Below are 12,255 nucleotides of genomic sequence, written 5' to 3'. Positions count from 1 at the left end.
CCTATTGTATGTGAGCTGTTCGACTCTGTTTAAATGGAACCACAGACAAAGATTTATTAATGGCTGATTATTTTTTGAAAGAATAGGTTGTTTTTTCATAATTGCCCTAGGTGAGCATGATAGTTCTAAACCACCCTTCCATAACTTCCAGATTTATGGCAAAGATTACTAGGATCTGCTCTTTTTATTCATATTTCCAAAGCCCATCAACTCATAGTGCAGCTGCCAGAAGAAAATAACAAATGAAAATCTCACAGACTTCTCCATTTTCCTATTCATTGGACTCATGAGTGACTCTGTTTGGAGTCTGAGAGCTCTCAGACACTACCAAGCCAAACAACTTATCCAAGTACATATTTATTTTTTTAAGTTTATGTATTTATTTTTGACAGAGAGAGAGTAGGGGAGGGGCAGAGAGAGAGAAGAGAGAGCACAAGTAAGCTCTGCACTGTCAGCGTGGAGCCCAGTGCAGGGCTCAAACCCACAAACTGTGAGATCATGACTTGAGCCAAAACCAAGAGTTGGATGCTTAGCCAACTAGGGCGCCCAGTACCCCCCTCCCCCTCCACAAGTACATATTTATACTTCTGTTGTTACAGGAAGCTGAGGACTCCTCAGCCAACCAAAAATTAGATGCATTCCTTGTGCACATATTCACTCAGCTACTCCTGATCTGTGAAGAGATAACATGAAAGCACACCATGTCAAGACCAAGTGCTGATTAGTTGGAGAGCTACCCCTATTGTTTCTCCCCTAGGTTGTTCTCTTTCCTTTTTTCTTTTATAAAATTCTTCAGCATCTGTCATGTACAAGTTACACACTGAATAACGAAAACCCATCCCTCCCCCAAGGAAGACCTAGAGAGGTTCTTTTCTCTCTTCTCAGTGCAAAAATCTACTAAATGAGCCCCTAGATAGGAATCTGGCTATGGACACTGTAGCTCCTTCTAATGATCTGGTATCTGAGCCCTGCTCCATAAAGCTTGTGTGGATCCATCTTATAAATTACATTAAAATACACGAGAAGCAAGAAATTGGTGGGGCACCTGGGTAGCTCAGTCGGTTAACAGTGCTACTCTCAGTTTTCGCTCAGGTCAAGCAGCGTATTCTTACCACTCAACGAGATTGCCATTTTTAATGTCTCATACATCTTTCTTGTTTTTCTCAGTTAACATATGCTTTTCAAATAAAATAAATAGTTATCTCATCCAACACTCAAACCATATTTAAATTTCTGTAAGCATCTCAAAAAAGATCATCACAGCTAATTTGGGCAATCTAAGACTACCCTATAGCATGTAGACATTTTGTCCCTTACGTTTCTTTTCTAGGATACTATTAGCTGAAGAGTCTGGGACAGCTGGCCTGTTGCCTCAGAGTGACTGTGCCTGCCAGCCTCATGCTGGCATAATAGTCTGAGCAGCGATGTTCTCCAAAGGAGCAGCCGTGGATGACAATAAATGAGTCTGTGCCGCATCTGGAAAGGTGCCTTGATGTGAAGCACAGATAAATTGGTAAAGCAGATCTCTCCCCACAGAATGCATCCTGAGAACTTGAATAGCCATTAAATGAGGAATAAAAATCTGTCAGGGGGAAGGAAGCTAGTCAAATACTGTGATCAGCCCCATCAACTTGTTGCTTTTCCACTTCGTTGACAGTAGGAACTGGTCGCTGGACCCCAGACAGAGCCAATTTCTCCCTTTAAGACAAAATCATCATTTGCTTCAACAGAAGTAAGGCAACATGGCAGTCTTACCTTTGGGAATAGCCAGATGTGGCAGTTAACTTTATGTGTTGAATGAGGGTAACTTTGTGCCGTGTAGACATCCTGGCTTAAGCTCAAACTCAGTCATGTGTAAGAAAGAAGTACCAGCTCACTAGTGAAAGTATATACAACATAAAAAAAAGAAAACAAACAAACAAACAAACAAAACAATGCTAGTACGTCACCTGCTAAGCGTCCTCAACAACCTGCAGGTGCAGGTTTGGGTACTGGTTGCAAGTGCCTGGGGAACACAGTGCGCTCACCACACAGATGTAGACAGCTGAGTCGCTAAGCTGGGCGGCTGTGACGTGCAAGGAGCTGTGCTTGGAGGTTGCATCCAGAGTCACTGTGTACCTGCCACTTGGGTTTTTGCTGTCATCGTCAGTCATGATTATCAGGAAAGCAGGACTTCTCCCAGTGCCCTGCTTATACCATTTTAAATGGCTAAAGGGGCTCACTGTATAGTTGCATTGAAATGTGCAGTTCTCTCCCTCCTGGATGATCTGGGATGGAGGGTGCTGTTCCACTTGGTTTTTGCCACTCACCCCTGTTCGAAAAACAAAGTGAGATTTAAGAAATAGATGGTCCATTCTCAATGCTTCCTAATTTACATCCCTTCCTTCTCTCCATAATGAAGCTCAGGTAAAATATAAAATGGCCCCATTCTCCTCCCTTCTCCTACCGCAGTGCAATACACTGTTGCTGAAAATCCTAAGAAAAAGTTCGCTGAACTTCCTGTGTCAACCTGGCTAAAACTCTGGATTAACTTACAACAAAAATGAAGCCACAAAACCACCAAGGAGGTCCTCAGATGCTTCTCCATCTTTCTTCTGCACAGGGCTGCTCCCAAAAGCTGGCTGTCTATTCAACATTTTTTAACGCTAAAAAAAGGAGTCTCAGGGGGTGTGATCAGCCAATCAGAGACCACATGCCCGTCCCAAACACAGTCATACCTACAGGCAGGACCACTGAAAACACTGCCATCTTGGGGCTGTAGCTACAGTTGCTCGAAAGCTCCGATTAACCTTCTTGCTAGCTTTTCTCCTCACCATTTGTAATATGGTATAGGATATAAGCCATGATATGCCTATTTAAGCACAGTAGACTAGTACTGAATAGTAGTGATACCAGATGGAAGAGTTAAACCTCAGCTTTTTCATCTGAAAATACACTTAGGTGGCAATTTTGAAAGATTTAGAAGACATGGTGCAGGCTATCTCTTCCTACACAGAAACACCAATTTAACAATGATATCGGTACCTTGAAGACAAATTCAGAATCCGGCTAAGAATTAAAAGCACCCCAGAGGAGCACGAACTGAGAACAGTTGTACTGATACAGGTATGAAGAACAATTTCACTTTACCCACATCAGTCCCTCCACCAAATCAAGTTGGCTCAGTACCAAGAAGATTGCCAAGGCCCGTGATTTCCTCCATGGTGAGGTAGGTGTTTGGAGGGTGGGGAGTGAGAATGGAGTATGAACTGGGCTTTCTAGCCTCTCAGAGCCCCCTCTGTGGGGCTGAGTTCTATCTTGCCTCATCCCAGTGCTGAACACCAGGCAGACCCCAACCCCTTGGGACAGGCAGGATCAAAAGTAAAAATAAACACATCATTCTACAGCTGGTACTGCTTGCAAGATTGAGAATAGGTGCAGAATTGAACTGAGGTTTTACCCCCACAAGGAGGCAAAGGAAGTGAAGGACGCCTTATGCCCAATAATTCAAAGCACGCTCCATGAAGCCAGTTTCTCTCTTACCTCATACAGAGCACTGAAAAACTGACAGGGCTTGATCCTCTCAGACAGCTAGCTAATTTTTTGGATATGACCCAAAAGGCACAGACAAGAAAAGCAAAAATAAACAAGTGTGATTGCATCAAACTAAAAAGCTTCTGCATAGCAAGAAAAAAAAAAAAAGAAAGAAAGAAAAAAGAAAAAAAAATCAACTGAGCAAAAAAATAACATATGGAATTGTAGGAAATATTTGCAAACCACATCTCAGATAAGAGACCAACATCCAAAATATATAAGCCATTCAAACAACTCAACAGCAAAAAACCCCAAATAACCCGATTTAAAAATGGGCAAAGAACCTAAATAGCAATGTCTCCAAAGAAGACATACACATGGCCAACAGGCATATAAAAAGGTGCTCAGCACAACCAATCATCAGGGAAATGCAAATCGCAACCATAATGAGATATTACCTCACACCTGTTACAAGGGCTATTGCCAAGAGATAACAAGCACTGGAGAGGATGCAGAAAACAGGGGACCCTTGTGCACTGTTGGTGAAAATTTAAATTAGTGCCGCCTCTATGGAAACCAGTATGGAGGTCCCCCAAAAACATAAAAATAGAACTACCATAGGATCCAGCAGTTCCACTTCTGGATATATATCCCAAAGAAATGAAATCAGTATCTCAAAAAGATATCTGCACCCCTATGTTCACTGCAGCACTATTCACAATAGCCAAGATATGGAAACAACCCAAGTGTCCACCAGCAGATGGAATTGTGCCATTCGTGACAACGTAGATGGACCTGAAGGACATATAGTAAATGAAATAAGCCAAAACAGAAAGACATGAATCAAACAGTAGGAGGAATCTTAAAAAGTTAAACTCATTGAAGCAGAGAGTGAAATAGTGGTGTCAAGGTGGCTTGGGTGTGGGAAACATGGAGACGTGTTTGTTGAAGGGTGCAAAGTTTGTTATGCCAGACGAAAAAGTTCTGAAGCACTAATATACAGGATGATGACTATAGTTAATAGTACTGCATACTTGAAATTTGCTGAGAGTAGATCTTAAGTGTTTTTGTCACACACACACACAAAATGGTAACTATGTCAGGTAATGGATATGTTAATTAGCTTTGTTCATCATTTCATAATGTATACATATATCAAAACATTATGTGGTACACCTTAGATGTAGACAGTTTTTATTTGTCAATTCTACACCAATAAAGCTGGAAGCAATTTAAACAAAAGAGATGATGCAGATAGAGCACTTACAGTAGGGAATAGTTTGGATTTAGCACGCAACTAAAATATAAACACATAGCGTATCTGTTCTATTCTCTATTACATCCTCAGTTTGTAGAAATAGGCACATAACAAAGTTTTATCGATTGAATTAACAATAATTTTTTGTTCTAGTGCTGATAGTGGCATATTTTATTATTCATTTGTAATTCAACACATTTTTGTAGGCCTATTGTTTGCCAGGAATGGTGGTATGTGTTGAGAATAAGCAAAGTCTCTGCTCTCGTGGAATTACAATCTAATGAGAGAAAAGACAGGATATTTGAGCACAGATGCTGGTAAGTAGTAAGTTTAGAAGCTTGGGGAAATTCTCTTCTTTTGCTTCTATTTTCTCAATGAACAGTTGAGAGTGTGGATATATGAGGCTTTATTGCAAGTTTGAGACACAGTTCACAGAGCATTGAATGCAAAAGATGGAAAGAAATATACCATGCAAACCCTTACCAAAAGAAACCTGGCATTGTTATACCCATATAAAACAAACTAGGCTTTCAGAATAGTATTTTTGGAGGTAAAGAAGGAGCAATGGTTAATTTTATATGTTTACTTGGCTAGGCCACGGTACCCAGATATTTGGCCAAACATCAGTCTAGAAGTCACTGTGAAGGCATTTTAAAAAAAATGTTTATGCTTGAGAGAGAGACAGAGACAGAGACAGAGTGAGAGCAGCAGAGGGGCAGAGAGACAGGAACACATAGAATCTGAAGCAGGCTCCAGACTCTGAGCTGTCCACACAGAGCCCAACTTGGGGCTCAAACTCAGGAACTGTGAGATCACGACCTGAGCTGAAGTCAGATGCTTAACCAACTGAGCTACCCAGGCACCCTCCTGGGAAGGCATTTTTTTAAGGGGAGATTAATGTTTAAGTCAGTAGACTGAGTAAAGCAGATTACTCTCCATAATGTGAGTGGGCTTCATCCTATCAATTGAAGATCTTAAGGGAAAAATATTGAGGTCCTGGAGGTAGAAAGAATTCTGCCTCCAGACTGCCTTTGGACACAGGCTGCAATATCAACACTTCCCTGCATCTCCAGTCTGCCCATCTGCCCTACAGAATTTGGACTTGACAGTTTCCACAATTGCATGAGCCAATTCCTAAACTCTGTCTCTCTGTGTCTGTTTCTCTCTGTACACACACACGCGCACACACACACACACACACACACACACACACAAACACACCCTATTGATGTTATTGATTCTCTCTAGACAATCCTAAAAATAAAGAGTATTTTTTTAAATAATGAAGAGATTTTTATATTTAAAAAAAATGCAGTCTTGAGGCGCCTGGGTGGCTCAGTCAGTAGAGCATCCGACTTCAGCTCAGATGATGCTTTCACAGTTCATGAGTTTGAGCCCCGTGTCAGACTCTTTGTGAACAGCTCAGAGTCTAGAGTCTGCTTCGGATTCTGTGTCTCCCTCTCTCTCTGCTCCTCCCCAACTTGTGCTCTCTCTCTCTCTCTCTCTCTCTCAAAAATAAACATTAAAATTTTTTTTAAATCAGTCTTAAATTTGTATACACCTAAATAATATAGGTGGTCTGTCTGTAAGTTTTATGTAGTTTTGTGAACATTTGTTGTGGTTCACACTAAAACTATTTTTAAGTACTGATGGTGAAGATATTGTGGTCCCAAGAAATGGTTGATCCCTTTGAGACACGCACTTCAGGGAAGAAGTAAAACACAGAATAAGTCCAGCAAACTCAGGAGGGAAGGGGCTGAGGGAAGAGAGGAGAGGATAGCAGGAGAGGTAGTGAGAATCTCAGACAACAGACCAGTCCATACCCATGCTGCTTAAATTAGGGGCATTATGTTTGAGATATAGTCCATTTTCTACAGCACCCGCAAGAGAGGCAATGATGGCCACTACAATGGATTTTCATAAACTTCATCAAGAAGTGTATGTGGTAACAGAAGAAAAGTCAGGAAATTTCCTCCAAAGCAATGACAGGATCCAAAACATTGAGGCAACACCGGATTTCAAGACATTTCGGGCAGCTGGGACTCTTCTGAACTCCAAAGGCAAGTCTTGATTATTTAATTCCTCCTCTTAAAGAACACAGAAGATACAAAGTTGCCCTTGTTCTCCAAAGTTGGCTGTTGACTTCACATTCTCATGTGGACCATTCATGAGCATGGCGTCAGCTCCTTTCTATGGATCCTCTCAATCCAAAACAACTGACAGAGTCAGGAAAACAGGCAGATCTTGTCAAGTCATGGGCTGGGCTTATCTCTCTCCCCTCCAATGGCATTTCTTCCATATCATTTTCTATGTATTTATTTCTAGAATGGGCTAAAGGTTGAGTGGACATACATATTCTTTACAATCCAGTAAACTATTGGCATGAAGCACCAATAATATTAAAGTATAATTTTGGATGAAAACACAATGGCTAGGTTGAACACCTTAATAAGGAAAAATTTTAAACTGGTGAAAAGACAGAGAATATTTAAAATCAATGAAGAAAAATTAATTCAAGAATAGATGTTGAGCCTTGGTAGTTGCCTCAAAATAAACAAACAAACAAACAAACAAAAATTAAGGAAAATAGAAAGCCTTGAAGCTCACTTCACTTCACACACACAAACACACACACACACATCTAAATTAAAGATTTAAAGAGAAAAGCAATTTGAGAGAAGCTAAAGAAAATATGAGATAAAATGTTATCATTTTAGAATGCTATGGATTTTTAAGCAGGACACATGACACAGAATCCATAAAAATTTTTTGTTACACTTACTACATGCTATTTTAAAAATTGTGAATGGCAAAAAAATTAAAAAGCCCATACAGTCAAAGGATAATAATAAACATTTTAAAAAGATGCATGTAGGGGCGCCTGGGTGGCGCAGTCGGTTAAGCGTCCGACTTCAGCCAGGTCACGATCTCGCGGTCCGTGAGTTCGAGCCCCGCGTCGGGCTCTGGGCTGATGGCTCAGAGCCTGGAGCCTGTTTCCGATTCTGTGTCTCCCTCTCTCTCTGCCCCTCCCCCATTCATGCTCTGTCTCTCTCTGTCCCCTCAAAAATAAATAAACGTTGAAAAAAAAAATAAAAAAATAAAAATAAAAAGATGCATGTATATGACACCCATATTAAAATTTTCTAAACAGACAATGTTCCTTAAAATCTGTATATTTAAAAGACAGTAACATAGTAGGAAATGGATGGAGATAGACAGAATTTATAGAGAAAACATGTAATCAGCTTTGAAATATATGAAATGAAGCTCCATTTCCTTCATAATTAAAGAAACTGTTAATAATAAAAGAAATGTAACTGACAAGCAAAGCTCAAAAACCTCAGTTATACACAAGGTGTGGGGGAAATAGGTATTCTGCCCAATCACCGCTATTAGTGGTATATCTTACTAAAATTTACCTAGAAGACAATTTGAGTGAAACCTATAGACTGAGTATGTCCCTTTCTTTCTTTAAATTTTTTTAAGTTCATTTACATATTTTCAAAGAGAGAGCATGAGCAGGGGAGGGGGAGAGAGAGAGTCTCAAGCAGGCTTTGCAGGGTCAGTGCAGAGCCCCACGCAGGACCCAAACTCATGAACCATGAGATCATGACCTGAGCCAAAATCAGGAGTCGGATACTTAACCGACTGAGCCACCCAGGTGCCCGGAGTATGTTCCTTTATTGAACAATGTTTTCTTTTCCCTGAAGTGAATAATTAATTATGATATTTTTCTATTTTAATTGTTTTGGCTTCCTTTTTGAGGTGCTGTTCCTCAGTTCATAATGACTAACTTCCATTCATCTGCAGGGTTTGAGAAGCGATCCTTGCTTGCTAGATAGGCTCAGGTAAAGAACGTGGGCTGTCCACTACTTACATATTTTCTATTCAGTCCTCCTAGTATCCTCCAAACTTCCCCCAAACACACACACACACACACACACACACACACACACGACACTATCTCAACTACTAAAATACAATAGGTGCTTCTTTTTCCTAACCCTTTGCTGAGGGAACAGCACGCACTAAGTCACTTCACCGCACGCACTAAGTCACTTCACTGCTCTGCCTCCTCGGTTTCTTCTTTATTCGGCCAGCTGAGCGAGTTCACACAGCTCCATATGTTGCTCACCCTTGAAAATTTTTCTGACATTACTATCTGCTGTCATCTGCTTCTTCCGTTCTCTTTGGGGGTTTATATATTTCACAATCTCTTTACTCTCTTTTAATAGGGCTTCAAAGGGTACAGAGAGGAATATGTATGCTGCATCTTTCATTGGCCCTACAAAACCACCCCTCACTCAAGGCCTCCTTGTTAGAGAGCCAACGGATCTGCGTATTGGCCAAGAATAAAAGGAAGGACACAGGTCATGATTTAGGTGCATCATTTCCTCAATTATGTGTCTGCCCCCTCCCTTCATTTTGAATATCAGCCTGTGTCTACCATCTGTCTTACTAGAAAAGAAACTAGGACAAAAGTCCTTTGTTTCTCTTTTCATTGCTCACTTACATATGTTCCCCTCCTTTCTTCCCTCCCCTTCTTTCTCTATTCAAACCTGGTTTGGGGCTGCAGCTCTCCCATCACCTCTCCTGCCCATCCTCTGTCAGGAAGACATGGGACGGACACCACGTTCTTGGGCACACCCTGGCTCTCTCAGTGTGTCATTGGACACAGCAATACCCACCAGGGGGGCCTCAGCAGCTTGTGGGGCTGGACTTTCACTGCAGGGTGAGCAAGACACCACTTCAATGTTATGTGGTTTCACCTTGAAATTACTTAGGTCCTGGCTTAGGAACTATTGCATTTATATTGCACTAATGAACAGCTGGGTTTGGGGAATGTTCCTTCTGGTTCCCATGCTCTAGCCATTTGTACGACTTTTGTATCAAGCAGACACTGAGGGGCAAACCACCATACACTGTGCTGGAACCAGAGAGGATCAGTCAGAGACGCTCAGCATCTGGGCTCCTGTTCTGCTCAGAGTTTGTGTTCAGCTCCCCCTGCAGTCCCTGTCACTGTGTCACTCGCAGCACAGTAGTACACAGCCGAATCTGACGCTTGCACTGAGGACTTCTCCAAGTGGAAGGATTTGGATTTGCTGTCGTAGGTGGCTTCAAAACCTTTGTGACTTCCCTTCTCCTTGTCCCTAAAGGCTTTCAGGAGGAGCTGTGGACCTTCTCTGGGATATTGGACATACCAGAACAGAGTGGGGGTCCATGTTGTTGAATAAGTACAGTTTATAGTCAAGGACTTCCTTTCAGGAATGGTCACTGGGCCTTCCATCTGGGTCACTGAGTCTCCATGGGTTCGTCCTGGGGAAAAAGAAAAGAGACCTGTGTTACCTTGGGCATAAATCTCCTGGATAAAATTATAGTTATAGGTTTTGCTGTCACAATAGATGAAACAATCCAAATACGAAGAGGCATTTTACTTACCAAGCATCAAGAGTACCACAGTCACAAAGCCTGGAGAAGAGTTCATCTCTAGAGTGTCACGTAGATAATGTGCTTCATTCGTAGCAGGAAGAAGCATTGGAGAGACAGCAATGATCAGTGGAAGCCCACATTTCTCAGGAAAGGTGTTTGTGTTAGGAAGCTGCACCCCCTGCTGGACGGGGACTGAAAAAGGGTGCATGGTGGCCACAGTCCTCCCAGAGTCAGCAAGATGTCTTTGTCCCTGACTTTATGAGGCACATGGCAGTCTTCAGGTGGCACTTGGAAATCTGAACAGCAGCAATCCTGACCTCCCAGGTCTACTTTCTTCTTAGGACACTACCTGATGTGGAAGTTCTTTAACAGAACATCCCAGTGCGTTTCTGTAGCTGAGAGGATAACAGTCTCTAAAGCATTAAATACAGTACTTAATGCTTTCACGTATCCATTGTGAGCCAGTCTAAAATCTACTGACTCCCAGAAAATAGTTGGGGTTGAATACAGAGAAAGTAATAAGAAGTGAAGTTACTGAGTTATTCTGTGTTTTTCAGCAATGTACCCCAATATTTAGAACACTGACTGTTCTTTTTTAAGCACTTACTGAAAATTTCTTAAACAAAAGTAATTAACATGTGGAATTTAATTAAAACACAGTGTTTACTTGGTCCTAAAATATTACCAATGTAAGGAATACTATCTTTTCAATAAAAGTTTTTCAAAAGAAAAGTCACACTATTTTAGAGTCAAATATTTTAGTAGTCAAATATAATTGATTTTCTAAATCATTAAAAAGTGAAAAATATGAGTTCTACACAGAAGAAACATCATAAATGAAGTTGTTGAATCCCTACAGAACGCTCTGAGATTCTTATCTTATTCCCTCACTGTTTTGTTGACTCTTATATGTGTAAGGTGACTATTTTATGTGAATTAGGCAACAAATACTAACGCTATACTCTTAAGAGGGTTTAACCTGAAGGATGCTTTTCTATTATTATTTTAGAGAGAGTGTGTGAGTGGGGAAGAGGGGCAGAAGTAGAGAAAGAGAATCTTAAGCAGACTCTGATATGGGACTCGATTCCACAACCCTGGGATCACAACCTGAACTGAAATCAAGAGTCAGACGCTCAACCAACTGAGCCATGCAGGTGCCCCAAGGATGGTTTCTAATACCATCTATTTGTCACATTTTGTTGCCAAGCTTTAATCAAATATTTTTTCCCCACAAGGTAAGGAATCAGGATTATCAGGATAAAGTTTTGTAGATGGACACATCTGTAACTCTGTAAACTTTTATCTCTAGACACATAGACAGAAGCTTAGCTCAGGCTCTTCTCTGGAGGCCACTCTCCACGGATTCACATCAAGGAGCTTCATGAGTCCAGAGACTACATGGGAATGTTTTCCCAGATGCAGAGGGAAGTAAGAAATTCAGGCCTGGATACTTTTTGTGTTTACACATCCCTTTTCTTCTCCGCCACCTTCCAAATCACATTGTCAGAACCTGCCTCAAAACTCTGCTAGAAGGGGTTCAGGACAAGCAGCATTAATTCCTCTATTCAGATATAGAGGAAGATTGCCAGATAGGTTGGGATGATGCTGGCTTCCAAATAAGCAGTATACCACATGGATTCAGAAAGCCATCATCCATAACTTTTTTAAAAAACATAGTTTTGGGGCGCCTGGGTGGCGCAGTCGGTTGGGCGTCCGACTTCAGCCAGGTCACGATCTCGCGGTCCGTGAGTTCGAGCCCCGCGTCAGGCTCTGGGCTGATGGCTCAGAGCCTGGAGCCTGTTTCCGATTCTGTGTCTCCCTCTCTCTCTGCCCCTCCCCGTTCATGCTCTGTCTCTCTCTGTCCCCAAAATAAATAAACGTTGAAAAAAAAAATTAAAAAAACAAAAAAAACCAACAACATAGTTTTAGGCCAATGAAAACCTACAGGAGAAATATTTTGTATTTGGGGTCACACAAGAAGACTTGCACAACATGGAGGGAAGATACATAGTAAATTTGCATCTTTATGGCTTTATTAAGGTTTAATTTTCATA

At 41.3% G+C, this 12,255-nt stretch overlaps 1 gene segment (V, D, J or C); it reads right to left on the bottom strand.

Moving 5' to 3' along the window:
- Positions 1-9,660: 9,660 nt before the first annotated feature.
- The window catches only part of LOC122468860, a 39,091-nt gene continuing 36,496 nt past the window's right edge, over positions 9,661-12,255 (bottom strand). Inside the window, 1 exon segment of the V gene segment in view lies at positions 9,661-10,087. Coding sequence covers positions 9,753-10,087 — 335 coding nt within the window.

Source organism: Prionailurus bengalensis, chromosome B3, assembly GCF_016509475.1.
Source record: "Prionailurus bengalensis isolate Pbe53 chromosome B3, Fcat_Pben_1.1_paternal_pri, whole genome shotgun sequence".
Classification (NCBI taxonomy): Eukaryota; Metazoa; Chordata; class Mammalia; order Carnivora; family Felidae; genus Prionailurus; species Prionailurus bengalensis.
Note: the sequence above shows the minus strand (reverse complement) of the source record. Positions and strands in the feature narration are given on the sequence as shown.